Genomic DNA, 12,214 nt, shown 5'->3' with positions numbered 1-12,214 from the left:
AAGTCGCACTTTAGATGAAATCAAAAAAGATCAAATACACCTATTCCAGGGTTTGGAGAGAAGCTGGAGCTTCGAGGAGATCTTTGAGGCCTATTTTGCTTCGAAACAAAGGTATCTGTGGCGCAGAGTTTCCGTCAGAAGAGCCAAGTCCTTCTCATTTTCAGCACGAGAGAACAGTAGCTGTTCATATGATAGATATGCCTGTGACCAAAACATCATCTAGTCTTGAAGCTTCCCGTCAACGGACTCTCCCGGCGGTCACACCCCCGCCGTTCGATTACACTCAACACATGGAAAGTTCGTTTGATGAATATAGCAATGCTGGCTGTAAGCAGGAGAACATCGAGGATACACTTAACGCACTGTACAGTGTTGATAATCAGGGCAACTATGGTACTTTGCCAACCCCAGGGGCTCATACAGACGAATACATGGGCCGTGCAGAAAATCAATTCAAGGAATCAAACTCTTCTGATGACCAGCACGACGGAAACGGAGGGAAACCTTCATCTGCTATTCATTCCGATGACCTTATTCAATCGTACGCATCTACTCCGGGCAATTATTATAATCAAAAGATGGAAACCAACGAAACCCCTTTGAATGAATCGAAGCCTTTGGATGCGCAAGATGAACACATTATGCTCCCGCCTCCTACACCTCCGAATATGAGGCCTGATTGTAGCCAATGGGGTAGCAAGGTAGAGAATATTGTATGTTAAAGCCAGCCCAATAGTAGGTATAGTTTCTCATTTTTTTCAGAACATGGAACTTGATACCACGCCGAACATATATCGATTAAGCGAGACCAAGGGCTGTGAAAAGATTGAGAAAGATTGTCAGGCTGGGAACCTCCCAGAAAATGTTGCTAACAGAGCGAAATACTTCTGGAAAATGCTCTCTCAGGCTACTGCAGACTTCAATGGTCTTAATTTGAACGAAACAATGGATGAACTGCCAGTAGTTCTTGTTGCTTGCTGTATCTACATCGCCTGTCAACAGTACAAAATTCCCCGAACCTTCATTGCAATTCGCGTGCTTACAGAAACGTCGTCACTGGAATTCCGTCAGTCTGTTCGCAGATCTTTTGAGATTATTCAGAAGTATATATTTGAGACCAAATGCTCTTGCTTGCGAGCATTCAGTATGTTTCCATGACGAAGTATACTACAATGATACATGCTGACAGCTTTAGGGGCACCTTCTGAGGGATGCTGTCAGATATGCCATAGGCTGTATAAAATGGATGTCGTGAGCAGAACATCCGAGACACTAGCGTTTTGTATAGAATGTTCGGGTGTATATCACATGAGCTGTGTAACATCGTTTAATGCGACGATTGCGACACCCAACCATAGTGGCTTTATTTGCCGACGATGTATTCCATGTATCATTCACTCTGACGTGGAACAAAATCCAGGAAAACAAACAGAGAAGCCTTTGGCAGCCGCTCGCGATAGCGTTAGTATCAAATCCAACGATGTCGAAAAGATTGGAAAAGCATTCAAATCGCGCGACAATCGATCTCAAACCCCTGAATTGGTAAGGGAAGAACTCAAAGCCAATTCAATAGACAGTAAGATGATAAATTGGCTTGTGAAACGATGCCGAAATCTCCAAAGAAGACAAGATGAGGATATTGCAAAAGTTCTTGCCCCTGTCCCGCACGAATTTCTGGCACAAATTGGAGATGCAGAAAGTGCGACAATAAAAATACTCAAGATAAATAATCAAGCGTCCCGGAAACCATTGAGCAAGGCTCAGGAAGTCTACTTGGGTGCTCTTCAAACCGACTTCTTGCAATTTAATTTGCAGTCTAATTTACAGAGCTTCCTTACGAAATTACAGCAAACGAACAGTAAGACAAGTGGATTCAAGAGAAACCGCAGTATTCTTGAGCCATCGGATGAAGCTTGCGAAGAATTTAAGGCCGCTCTCGTGAGCTGCCACCCTAGAATTACTACAGAAAGATTCGCAGAATATGCGGACAGCCCCTTGGAATGTAGAAGGGGAAATGTCCCGCAGCATTCCCAGGTCACTCCACCAGGATCCCAGCGTTTATCACCATACGACTTGGACTCTGAATTAGAGGAGGGTGAAATTCAAGAGTTTCCAGAATTTAGGATCCGGAAATTCGAAAATGTTTCGAGATCTGGTCAACAAAGTAAAATTAAAAGGAGAAGAATGGTTGTGCGAGGAAAGAATACATAAAGTGCGAGTCAGGCGAAAGCTGCAAAACAATCCGATCAAACAAGAGCCAGGGTATATATTTATTAAGCTATGGCGGCGTAGATGAAGAGGGTTAAGGGTTGGATGACATCAGCGCAGTCAAACATTAAGTCATATATATAGAAGAGATTGGATGATAAAGCACTAGTTGCTGAATTGTTGTGTACTATGTATTCATAATCGACACACCTTCTCAACGCATAACGTATCATAGAGGGACAATTGAAAAGTCATTCGGATTATAGATCCAGCTATGCGTGATTATCATACCGAAAGACCGAATCTGATACCTCTCAAGGCTAGATCAAACCAAAAGCTTACAGTATACGCATTCAACAAGAGACGATGTTCTATTAGATTTTTTGAAAAAGGAATCATTATCCCACTGATCGATATTCCATAAAATGATAGCTGAGATCTCTCCTGTGCTGAAATTGTTTCAAATATTGACACCAAAACCTCTTTCAGTAGTATCAACTAACTCTAGTAATCGTCCTACCTCCTTAAACTTCATCGCCTCTTTAATTCTCTCGGCTCTCTATTCACGAGTCTTCCAGATCATCTCTCTGTTTATCTTGCGCAGCTGAGTGATTTTCTTCTACCTTTCCTCCTCTTGTTTTTGAGAGATTGAAGTCTTATCTGATCTAAATGAGAATGTTTATCAACTTGTTCAACAATAGGCCCTGCAGTAGGCGCACCATCAATATGAAAAGTAAATATCCTCTTGTCGATTATTTTGGTGACTATATAATCGATGTCTTTGGTGGAATCTTCCACCTCTGATTGGATCTTGAAGTGCAGCTTCACTACTGTGAGGGAATAGAGAAGTTCTTGTTTCTAGTTCTCACGGGATTCAGGATCTTTGAGAGGGTTTTCGCCCTTGTTTTCTGTGGATGTGGATGTGATTAATGGATGAATAGATTTATGTAATCAAAGAAGAATTCTGAAGAAAGAAAAGAGGAAGACTAACGACTAGGTTTCGAACATTCAGTCGGCTGCTCGTCACAAGTAGCGCCAGGTGAGATCGTTGTAGGGTTCTTCTTTTCTGAACCAGCTATGTTTTTGTTCTCATCGGAGATATCTTGCGGTGGTGTAACTTGACAAGTTTGATCAACCGATGACATGAGCTATTTACCTCTATTGTTGTATTCCAATCTTCACGGTCCGTCGGTCAAAACTTCAATCGCTTGAATGGGTCAAGCTCATGATTACTCGCCGGTAGACTGGATTGTCAAAATTGAGATAGGGTCTTCGATTTCTGCATCGCTAGTGATTGTCAAATCCTAGATATCAATTGTTATGCGCAAGTCTATCAAAGCTGTGTCATTGGTATACTTCAGGAGTATTTTCCTCGGCCAAAGACGGCTCATTCTCTGGATGACAGTCACTCTGTATATTTAACGGAGCCTTCTTAGGAAGCTTTTTATTCGTCATCATGATTTGTGAATATTCGGTGTAGAAGATATTTGAAAGATGAATTGGGAAATGAAAGGAGCGGATTGATAACAATAACAGCGAGAAGTAGGCATCACAAAAAAAAACTTTTCACCACTTGTTTGTACGCACTTTCATAAATTTCTTTCTGGACGCAAATGGGTCTCTTCAGGTTAAATTCTGCGAGGTCCCTTATTTCTGCTCTGTTATCCCATCCTTCCGCTAGTCTCTGGTGAAGCTCTTTAGCTCTTGTTATAGATGAAGCTTTTTTCACTGAGAGAGACCGTAGTTTATCCTCATATCGCGCTATCAATAAGTCTTTCTCGGAAATCAAAACCGAGAATTTTTTGCATTTCTCTTCCGCCCTGGAGATCGATTTCTTCATTTCTTTTCTAATGCTTGACAACTGGCGTCGGTAGTTCTCTATTTTCTCAGCTTGATGTTCGTTTTCTTTCTCTAGAGCTGCATTATCGTCGAATAGTTGCTAGAATCTTGGCATAGCTACACTAGACTCCGAGCTCATTTTTTCAAGTCGTGCTTTGAGTCTCTTAATCTCTAAAGATTTGGCCAATAAGGTCTTTTTTATGAATGCCATTGCGTTTTCAACATCGTCGTCAATATCGTCTTGCTTTGGAGCGTCGGTTCTTGCTCTCTTATTGCTATGAAGAATGTTAAATCTAATCATTTATAATAAGTGTTTCCTGGCATCTGTGTGCACTCTCACGATTGGGCCTCGGATTTGCTATTTCCTCTTTCATAGGGATTCATGGTTTCGGTTTAGAAGGATTTGAATTTGGCAGAGATATCTACACGAGATGTTAGAGTCACGGAGTATTGATAACAGCGTGAGATAAGATTCACTATATTTCCATTTGATATAGACGAGTTCCCGTCCTTTAGCGTGCCAGATATTCGATGAAAGCTATGCTATGCACAGTCTTCGAGTCATAATATCCAAGAAGAAGAGGTGGACGAAAGCAGCAAGTCAGATGAGAAGCAGGCGTTTGTATGTTACACGAAGTGGATCAAGCCAATAGCAATGCTTGTTCTGATAGATGGTAACATTCACTCCAACAATTCTGTTTGCTATCAATAACAAGGAAGTTTGTAAAGAGATCCGAGAGTATAATTCAACCAATGCCGCTGTAGATCTATGCGGACTGCCGAGAAGCCTGAAGGCTGAAGGCTGAAGGCTTTCAGATTGCGCATATTGATCAATCGGGAGAGGTATCGATATCAGTCGATGTTAGCCAGATACCCTGGCTACAATCAAAAAATAGAAGTATCGAAGGCTTGCAGGTGAACGTGTTCACCGGAAAAAAGTGTATCTAAAAGTCCGTTTACATTCGAAGTCAAAAAAAGACCCTATCCTTACTTTTCGAGGAAATATAGTAGCTCCTACTTCTGCTATTGTTTAATTCAATAATGTATACTATTTTACAATAACCCAGGCTTTTACTCAGTGAGTCGAACTCGGAGCACAGTATTCCTTATGATCTAGTGATTTCAAAAGGAAGAGAGCAAAGACAATAGAAGAAGGGGGCAATAGGGCAAGAATGCGTCTCCACGCGATTTTTCAGAGTACTAGCAAATGTAGGAGCTCACAACTGCCATATAGAAACCAATTTAAGATAATTGTCAATCTGACTACATACAACCCAGCTTCAATTCCGACAAACCCAAGGGTTTCTAAACCGGCCAAAAACGATATTCCTGTGCAGCTGAACCTACCTTCGTCTTCTCTCAACAATGACTTCGAGTCAATCAAGGGCCACGTTAAAGACTGTCCAAAGTAACACGACATATTGTCAGATATTTCGGAAGACGATATGTTCTAGGGAGTAGTACTTCACCTCATTATCCCCGGGAAAAGCTGATTGGTTCATCCAGACGAAACTGCACCACTTAGCACACTATTGAGTACGATAAGCGAATGCGAAAGATTTCTGGCACCTGTCAAGAAAAATGCTGTCGCTTACCGGGATTCGATAGCAGAACTCCGCACCAAGCTGCGAGTTGCCGAGACGGAATTGAAACAATTGGCAGCAGCGTCTACTGGGGAAATAGTGTATCTCAAAAAAGATATTAGGGGACGCCATGATGAAATTGCAAGATTGAGAGGGAAAACTGATAGATTGAATCTGCAGAAAGATAAGATTGCAAAACTTGCTCAAAGGAATTTGGAACTAGAATCAACAATGGAGAAGCAATCTGCAAAGCTGAAGGAGGTTGGAGATTGGAGAATGCAGATGCGGAGGATGTTGAGTGGGGGAGATGCTGAATCATGAGATGATAAAAGGTTAATGCATTGCTGTTCAAACGACTGCTAATGCATGACAATGATGGTTGTTTGGTCTGTTGAAAATGAAGTTGTTCCTGTGATAATGGTCTTTAGTGATGCGCGATCACTTCCATGGCTATGTTGCCCAGGACTTACGTGCTTGCTGTTCCCATTTTCAATTCACCAGTGGGTGGATGAACTGACGGGACCCTACAAAAAGTTGACTTGTGAATATCTCTTGATATATCGATTCATACATCTTGGTAATTTTTGAGATTATTCATTAGAGACGGAATAATGCAAACGTGAATACTAAAATCAAACAATTGAAGAATGAATTTGTTAAAATTTCGAAAGTTAAAAAGTGTATCGTCAGTTCATGCACCCACTGGTGGATATCGCTCTTTCCATTTCCAAATTGCTGCGGCTTGCCACTAATTGATACAGATGCATATTTCTATTTCAAATTCCCTCTTCCTAACATGCAAGGAACAGGAAATCAAATTATTATTATTTGCATTTTTAGTTCAGTGGCATACAAACCCCAATACCAGCCCCAAATTATAACTTCAAACCTCTAGATATTTCTAACATTCGATCTCACGACTACGAAGTATGTCTTCTGCAAATCCGGCGAAACGTCGTCCCAAACGCAGATCCAGTAACGATCCCGATCGTCCATATCTACAACTTCAAGCGGATGTTTTAGAGCTAGACTATGGCTCACCGGCTCGGAGTAGAAAGCTTCCCAATCGTACGTGTCACGGATTTAGACTGTATTACTGAGCTAACACGAAAAAGTGTCTCAGGGACGCGATACAGAAAAAGAGGAAATGAAAGTCGATATTGACGAAGCAATGCGAAGACGTCGTGTCGCCAACGAAGAGACGGACGAAATTGTTGAGATGCTAAAAAAGAAGGTGGATACTTCCAAAGAGAGGATCTCTGCTTTAGAAGATAAGGTCAAAGATCAAGAAGCTGAAATTGAGAAGTTAAAAGGGATCAATAATAGGTTGCAAACAGAGAATAATGCGGAAATGTTGGAATCGAAAATCTTCAGTTTGAAGCGTGAACTCGAAGACAAAGACGCTGAGATTTGGGGGCTGAAAAGGGCTAATTCCCGTTGGAAAGACCTGCTTCAAGAGGAAAAGGCAAATACTAAGCAGATAACCTCAGAGGCAAAAACGTTGGAAACAGAGAAGGCCGAGCAAGCCAAAAATTACCAAGCTCTGGAGGGGACTATTTCGAATTTGAAACAAGCGATACGCGATAAAGAGCAGCTTCTATCAGAAAGCAGCGAACAAAAGACCGAAATCAATGCTCTAACAGCTGGGAGGCAAGATCTTGAAAGAGATCTGGACGAAGCAAATCAAAAGTTAAGCTCCGCGGTCGAGAATGGCAAAAGTTTACAATTAGAACTCATTGGTGAAATCACCAGAGCTCAGGAACTGCAAGAAGAAAAGCGGGCACTAAACTCGGAGTTGGAGAAGAAGGAAAAGTTGCTAGATACACTCCGTAAATCTATCAGAGCGATTAGAGCGTTTACAAATGATGAACGGCTCGTTAGCTAGTTTAACTTGGGGGGTTGGGTCCACTAAGTAGCGGGAGTTATGGCAATCAAGCGAAATTAGTTGGTTAATAATAGCCTTGAAAGTTGACTTTAATGATTGTACTTTTTCTTGCAATTCTTTCGTGATTCATTCAATGCTTCCCAACAAAGACTTCACATACACGGAGGTGTAACTCAGTCTGATCTCAAAATGAAAAGCTTTGTATTAGACCCCAATACCTTCTTCCTCTCTCATAACAATCACAGAATTGACCCTCGTTCCCGCAGTGCAGCAAACCCGAATCAACCGCAGGAATACAATGTGCACTGGAACTTCTCGTTCGGGGTTCGCGTGGAACTACTGCTTGAACCGGTCTTGGAGCTAGGATTAGATTATCTTTACTACTGCATCGGTCAACACTTGCAGTTTTGCACGCACTCCATCTTACCTTACCACGTACAACCCATTGGTGTATTCAACAGAATCATTGCATGTTCTCAGAACTTATGAAGTCGCTGGTGGAAAAAAGATGTTACGAAATGAAACACTTCACTTGAATGACTAATTCTTAGTAGGAATCAATCATTACTCCATGCAAATATTATGCAACCCCATCACTATTGAGTGAGTACCTTGCCGCAGAACCATCCAAAAAATGAAAAGGCAGAAACAAGAAATCCAATCACCACCAAAAAGGTAAAAGAAATTACAAACCCACAGACAAAATCACCGAGCACACTAATGCCCATAGCTCCAAACTCAAAAAAAAAAAAAAAAAAGTTGCATCATACGCAAGGGTATTCTTGTTATACACTTTATCATCGGCCTATCTATCTCTATCTGTATAAACCTAAATTTCGTCTCATCTCATCGCATCCATAAACATTCACCGTAGATGTCCACCCATGTACACATATATCCAATTCAATCAGATAGACACCCTTCGCCTTTCTCATCTGTCAGTTCGAAAAACCTAATCCAAAACGCCTGCCAGAATCGACTGGCACTCAATGCGCAGATGATCCGTATCCCTTTTATCCAAAAGCGCCTTTATGTAACAGAACCCTATGTAAGTAATTGTCTGCAGACACACGAATATATACATCCCCTAAATCCAGCAAACCTATATCCAGAAAGATTTGAAGTGGAGAAGAAAGCAAATAGCTCCTCTCTTAGAATAGAAAGGAAGATGCAGATTATGGAATGAATCGCAAAACCACGACATTTTCCCTATCTTCTTCATGCTCATGTTGACCAACCCATCTATGGTCACCCCTCCTCTTGACATAAACCATATCCACCACCCCATCCGCTCTTTTCCTTCCTCCAAGCGCCTCCCAGGCTCGCTTTTTGCCCGTATAGCTCAATCCCTCACGAAGAGCGCCATAAGCAAAAGCTAACCGCACATCTTCCTTTCCAGAGGCCCACATATCTGAATCGCCGAGATCAAATGTTCCTTCCATCTTCGACATATCCCAATGAATACCAGTAGGGTATTCGGCGAGAGAGTATCCGTTTGTGAGAACCCATTTTGACGAGCCCTTTCCGTCGAAACCGAATCGTTGGAAAACGCATGCTTCACCACAGGCATCTGCAACAATGTGAGATATCTCAGGAGTAGCATGATGCCAAGATTTGTAATGATGTAAAGAGAGGGGTTGATGACCAGCTTCGTAGAAACCGGATGGGTCGCCCCATTGATCGAGTTGATTGAGTCTGGGGAGATAATTGAGAGTAATGGAGGTATGGTTTTTGATACAGTGGTAGAGGAGTCGATCGCCCTGAAACCCGGATTCGGTGTATTCGCCTGTGGAAGGATCCACGTCGAGACAGGGGAGTCCAATCAGAGTGTGTGCGAGAGGGGCAGTAATAAAAACACCAGCTCCACCGTAAGCCTACGGATTCATTAGTGGCAATTGACAGGAAGGATTCTAGGTTCTTACCATAGGAACTCGATCATGCATAATAAAATCCACCCGCTCGGTGAGAGTACCGATATAATACTCCTCGTTAGGGTCATAGCTGTGCAACTCCTTCATCAATGCGCCAAGCGAGGGAAAGAAAGTATCGTCGTCAATCAACGACAAGTATTTTCTACTTGATCTTGATGGATGGCTGTAAAGAATTGGTACCAAATCAACATATCTACCCGGCATATCGAGTGAAGGATCCGAGTGGATGACCGTTGCATCAATTCCAACACCAGTGAGCAATTCTTGAGCAGCTTGTAATTGCTCTTCGGTGGTATCGTGCAATTGCAAGACAAGTCCAGCTCCGTTCGATGTGCCATTTCCATCTGTAAGCCATCGTACCCATTCCTTGACTGGCCCATCAACTTCGTCACTGAATCTCTTGTATGTGGTTGAAACTCCAAACAATAACTCGGAAGCGTCAATTTCGTCTGGTCGTGGAGTTTTCATAACGTGAATTTCCAAAGGCTCTAATTCATCCGCTGGTAGCCTCTCAACATCTGAAAGCTTAATCTTCTTCCACCCACTAGGAAACAACTCTTGGCTGGTATTCGTCAACATCGGTCTTTCCTTCGCGTCTGTAATATATCGTATAGTTCTCATCACGTAGTTGATCTCCATCTCAACATTGTTCTTCGCCAATACATCGCGTAGAAACGCAGCATCGTCAACATCAGTAATATTCAATTCTACTGGTGCAATTTGAGCCTGCTGTGTTTCATGAGTTTGAGCGACTTGTTTTGCAGTTGCTTGTGACTTTTCTGGTGGTGCTGCATTTTCTTCTATTGGCGTTTCCCTGAATGCAGGTACGATAGTCTGGGAAACGTTCTCGTGATAGTAAGATAAGATGAGGAAAAATGCTACCGTCGCAACAGCGAGGAAACGGTGCACAGGCATCCGAGGCATTTTGGGGGCTTTCTTCGGGCTCTAATAGCGATTTATCGCCTGGCTTTCGGTAATCACTTCCTGTAGATGCTAGCGATTCTTATCGTAATGATACCCAATCAACAAATCCTCGCTCGTGTCGTGTATAATTCAGTGCAATGCAACTGCAGAGCAAGAACGCAAGATTCAAAATGAAGGTGTAAAGGAAATGAAAGAGAGGGAAGAATAAAGAATGAATTCTAGATTGATGGAAAGGGTCGGGGGAGGTCTAGGTGGGAAATGGGGAGAGAAAATAGCTGAATGATGAATAGGAGAAAGGTGGAGACGATGGAGAATGAATTCGGACAGGATGACGAAGCGTTTGATAGTCCCTGGTTGTGGGTGGCACTGGTGCAAGATAGTAAATTAAACCATGGGGAATAATCAAATGAGAGGAAAGAAAATTCATGGTTGGAAAATTCGAGATGCTTCAAGTTAATCATTAATTACTATGCTCATCGAGCTCATGCATCTAAAGGGGGTCGCTTTCGGTGGAGCCGGATATCTCTAAGCTCTGAGGGATTGGTGAATGTAGCGGATAGAAAAAGTAGATCGGTGGATCTACCTAGTAAGCATCCAAATATGAGCATCCCATGTACAGAGAGAGTACCAGTGAATACTCTGTATAATGAAGTTATATAGGTACCTGGTTTCAAGGGCGGCTGGAAAAGAATTACAGTTTTTAAGGTTCTACCAATGAACATGTTATTGCATACCAAGAAATGACTGGCTATCGAGGTAATTTGTTTAATAAGTTCTATCTGTAGGTAATTTGAGTGATAGGATCCACAAGACAATGTCTAGGGTAGCAGTTCGTGATTAGCGGGATTAAAGTAGGAAATGAGATAAAATCACAGAGAGCATGATGTTTTTTTATCAGACTATCGATTGAGGGTGGCTTAAGACGACGAGACTGTCATGTCAGTTTTATTTAAAGATTAGTCTGATACAAGTTACTGCTATTTTAGGTCCCATAGAGATGCTTCTAAAGACCGACGAGATTTCTGATTCCAAAAAATAGGGACACGCAAGTGCCAAGGCGGTAGTTGGGAATATGCTTGCGATTGCCTGAGCCCTGAAAGAATAGCGTAGGAGCGACGGGGGAGTGTAACAAGGTTTGAAATGCTTAAATTAACCAAGCATTCTGGGAAGCCTCTTGAATCCCATGAATTGTCGAGTACAATAATAGGTAACTGCTGTCAAACTGGTGTCAACAGTCCGACTAGAGTAAGAAGACACAATTAGAATCAGAAACTTGTTCCTCGTAAGTCATGGTCTTCCTGGGTGATCCTCACCAACATATCAAAACCCATGTCTCAAGAAGTTGCAAGTTACTGATCGGCTGTGGAGCGTTTAATATCGAGATTGTCGACGATCTCAACGAGTGGACAAATCACGTTTTCGAAGGATGAGAGCCAAAAGGGGCTGAGTAAGTGCCTATGATAAGAGCTCTTCAGATATACTGACGATCTTCTCGAAACGTTTTGATAAACTACTTATCACTGGCGCCTATCAGGACTTCCGCTGCCGTTGCCTAGGATATGGGATGTAAAGATCCCGAATCAAAATAACCTCAGACCGAATTGTAGGGAAGAACTGCAGGAATAAAGATGGGATAGGATGTGTATGAAATCCCACAAGTAAACGTTCTAAAGCGGTAAATACTAACATCAGGCAACCCTAAGAATTTTGATAGACGTGTGTGCTGATAACTTACATTGCACATACGATAATGCAAATATATCATTCCTCTAACTTAGTCAATGCAGGAACAACAATGATTATCAAAGCAGACACACTTCGTAAAGGTACTCGCCCCACTTAGA

At 42.1% G+C, this 12,214-nt stretch overlaps 5 protein-coding genes across 5 annotated transcripts; 3 read left to right on the top strand and 2 right to left on the bottom strand.

The window, feature by feature from the left end:
• Positions 1 to 14: 14 nt before the first annotated feature.
• Positions 15 to 2,211, top strand: EAF01_009985 (uncharacterized protein; the record flags this gene model as incomplete). Its single annotated transcript, XM_038918241.1, has 3 exons — positions 15 to 713; positions 763 to 1,144; positions 1,196 to 2,211. 3 exons carry the CDS (start codon positions 15 to 17, stop codon positions 2,209 to 2,211), a joined length of 2,097 nt encoding a protein of 698 aa, XP_038766211.1.
• A 1,936-nt stretch (positions 2,212 to 4,147) lies between these two features.
• Positions 4,148 to 4,431, bottom strand: EAF01_009984 (uncharacterized protein; the record flags this gene model as incomplete). Its single annotated transcript, XM_038918240.1, has 2 exons — positions 4,148 to 4,322; positions 4,388 to 4,431. 2 exons carry the CDS (start codon positions 4,429 to 4,431, stop codon positions 4,148 to 4,150), a joined length of 219 nt encoding a protein of 72 aa, XP_038766210.1.
• A 981-nt stretch (positions 4,432 to 5,412) lies between these two features.
• On the top strand, positions 5,413 to 5,951 carry EAF01_009983 (uncharacterized protein; the record flags this gene model as incomplete). Its single annotated transcript, XM_038918239.1, has 2 exons — positions 5,413 to 5,455; positions 5,554 to 5,951. The coding sequence occupies 2 exons, from the start codon at positions 5,413 to 5,415 to the stop codon at positions 5,949 to 5,951; spliced, it is 441 nt and encodes a 146-aa protein (XP_038766209.1).
• Positions 5,952 to 6,559: 608 nt separating this feature from the next.
• On the top strand, positions 6,560 to 7,546 carry EAF01_009982 (uncharacterized protein; the record flags this gene model as incomplete). The annotated part of the gene is made up of 3 exons (XM_038918238.1): positions 6,560 to 6,698; positions 6,746 to 7,506; positions 7,544 to 7,546. The coding sequence occupies 3 exons, from the start codon at positions 6,560 to 6,562 to the stop codon at positions 7,544 to 7,546; spliced, it is 903 nt and encodes a 300-aa protein (XP_038766208.1).
• A 1,144-nt stretch (positions 7,547 to 8,690) lies between these two features.
• On the bottom strand, positions 8,691 to 10,370 carry EAF01_009981 (uncharacterized protein; the record flags this gene model as incomplete). The annotated part of the gene is made up of 2 exons (XM_038918237.1): positions 8,691 to 9,389; positions 9,438 to 10,370. 2 exons carry the CDS (start codon positions 10,368 to 10,370, stop codon positions 8,691 to 8,693), a joined length of 1,632 nt encoding a protein of 543 aa, XP_038766207.1.
• Between the last annotated feature and the right edge of the window lie 1,844 nt (positions 10,371 to 12,214).

The sequence above is a fragment of the Botrytis porri genome, assembly GCF_014898465.1.
Source record: "Botrytis porri strain MUCL 3234 chromosome Unknown BPOR_015, whole genome shotgun sequence".
NCBI classification, from domain to species: domain Eukaryota; kingdom Fungi; phylum Ascomycota; class Leotiomycetes; order Helotiales; family Sclerotiniaceae; genus Botrytis; species Botrytis porri.
This window is presented reverse-complemented; position numbering and strand designations above follow the sequence as displayed.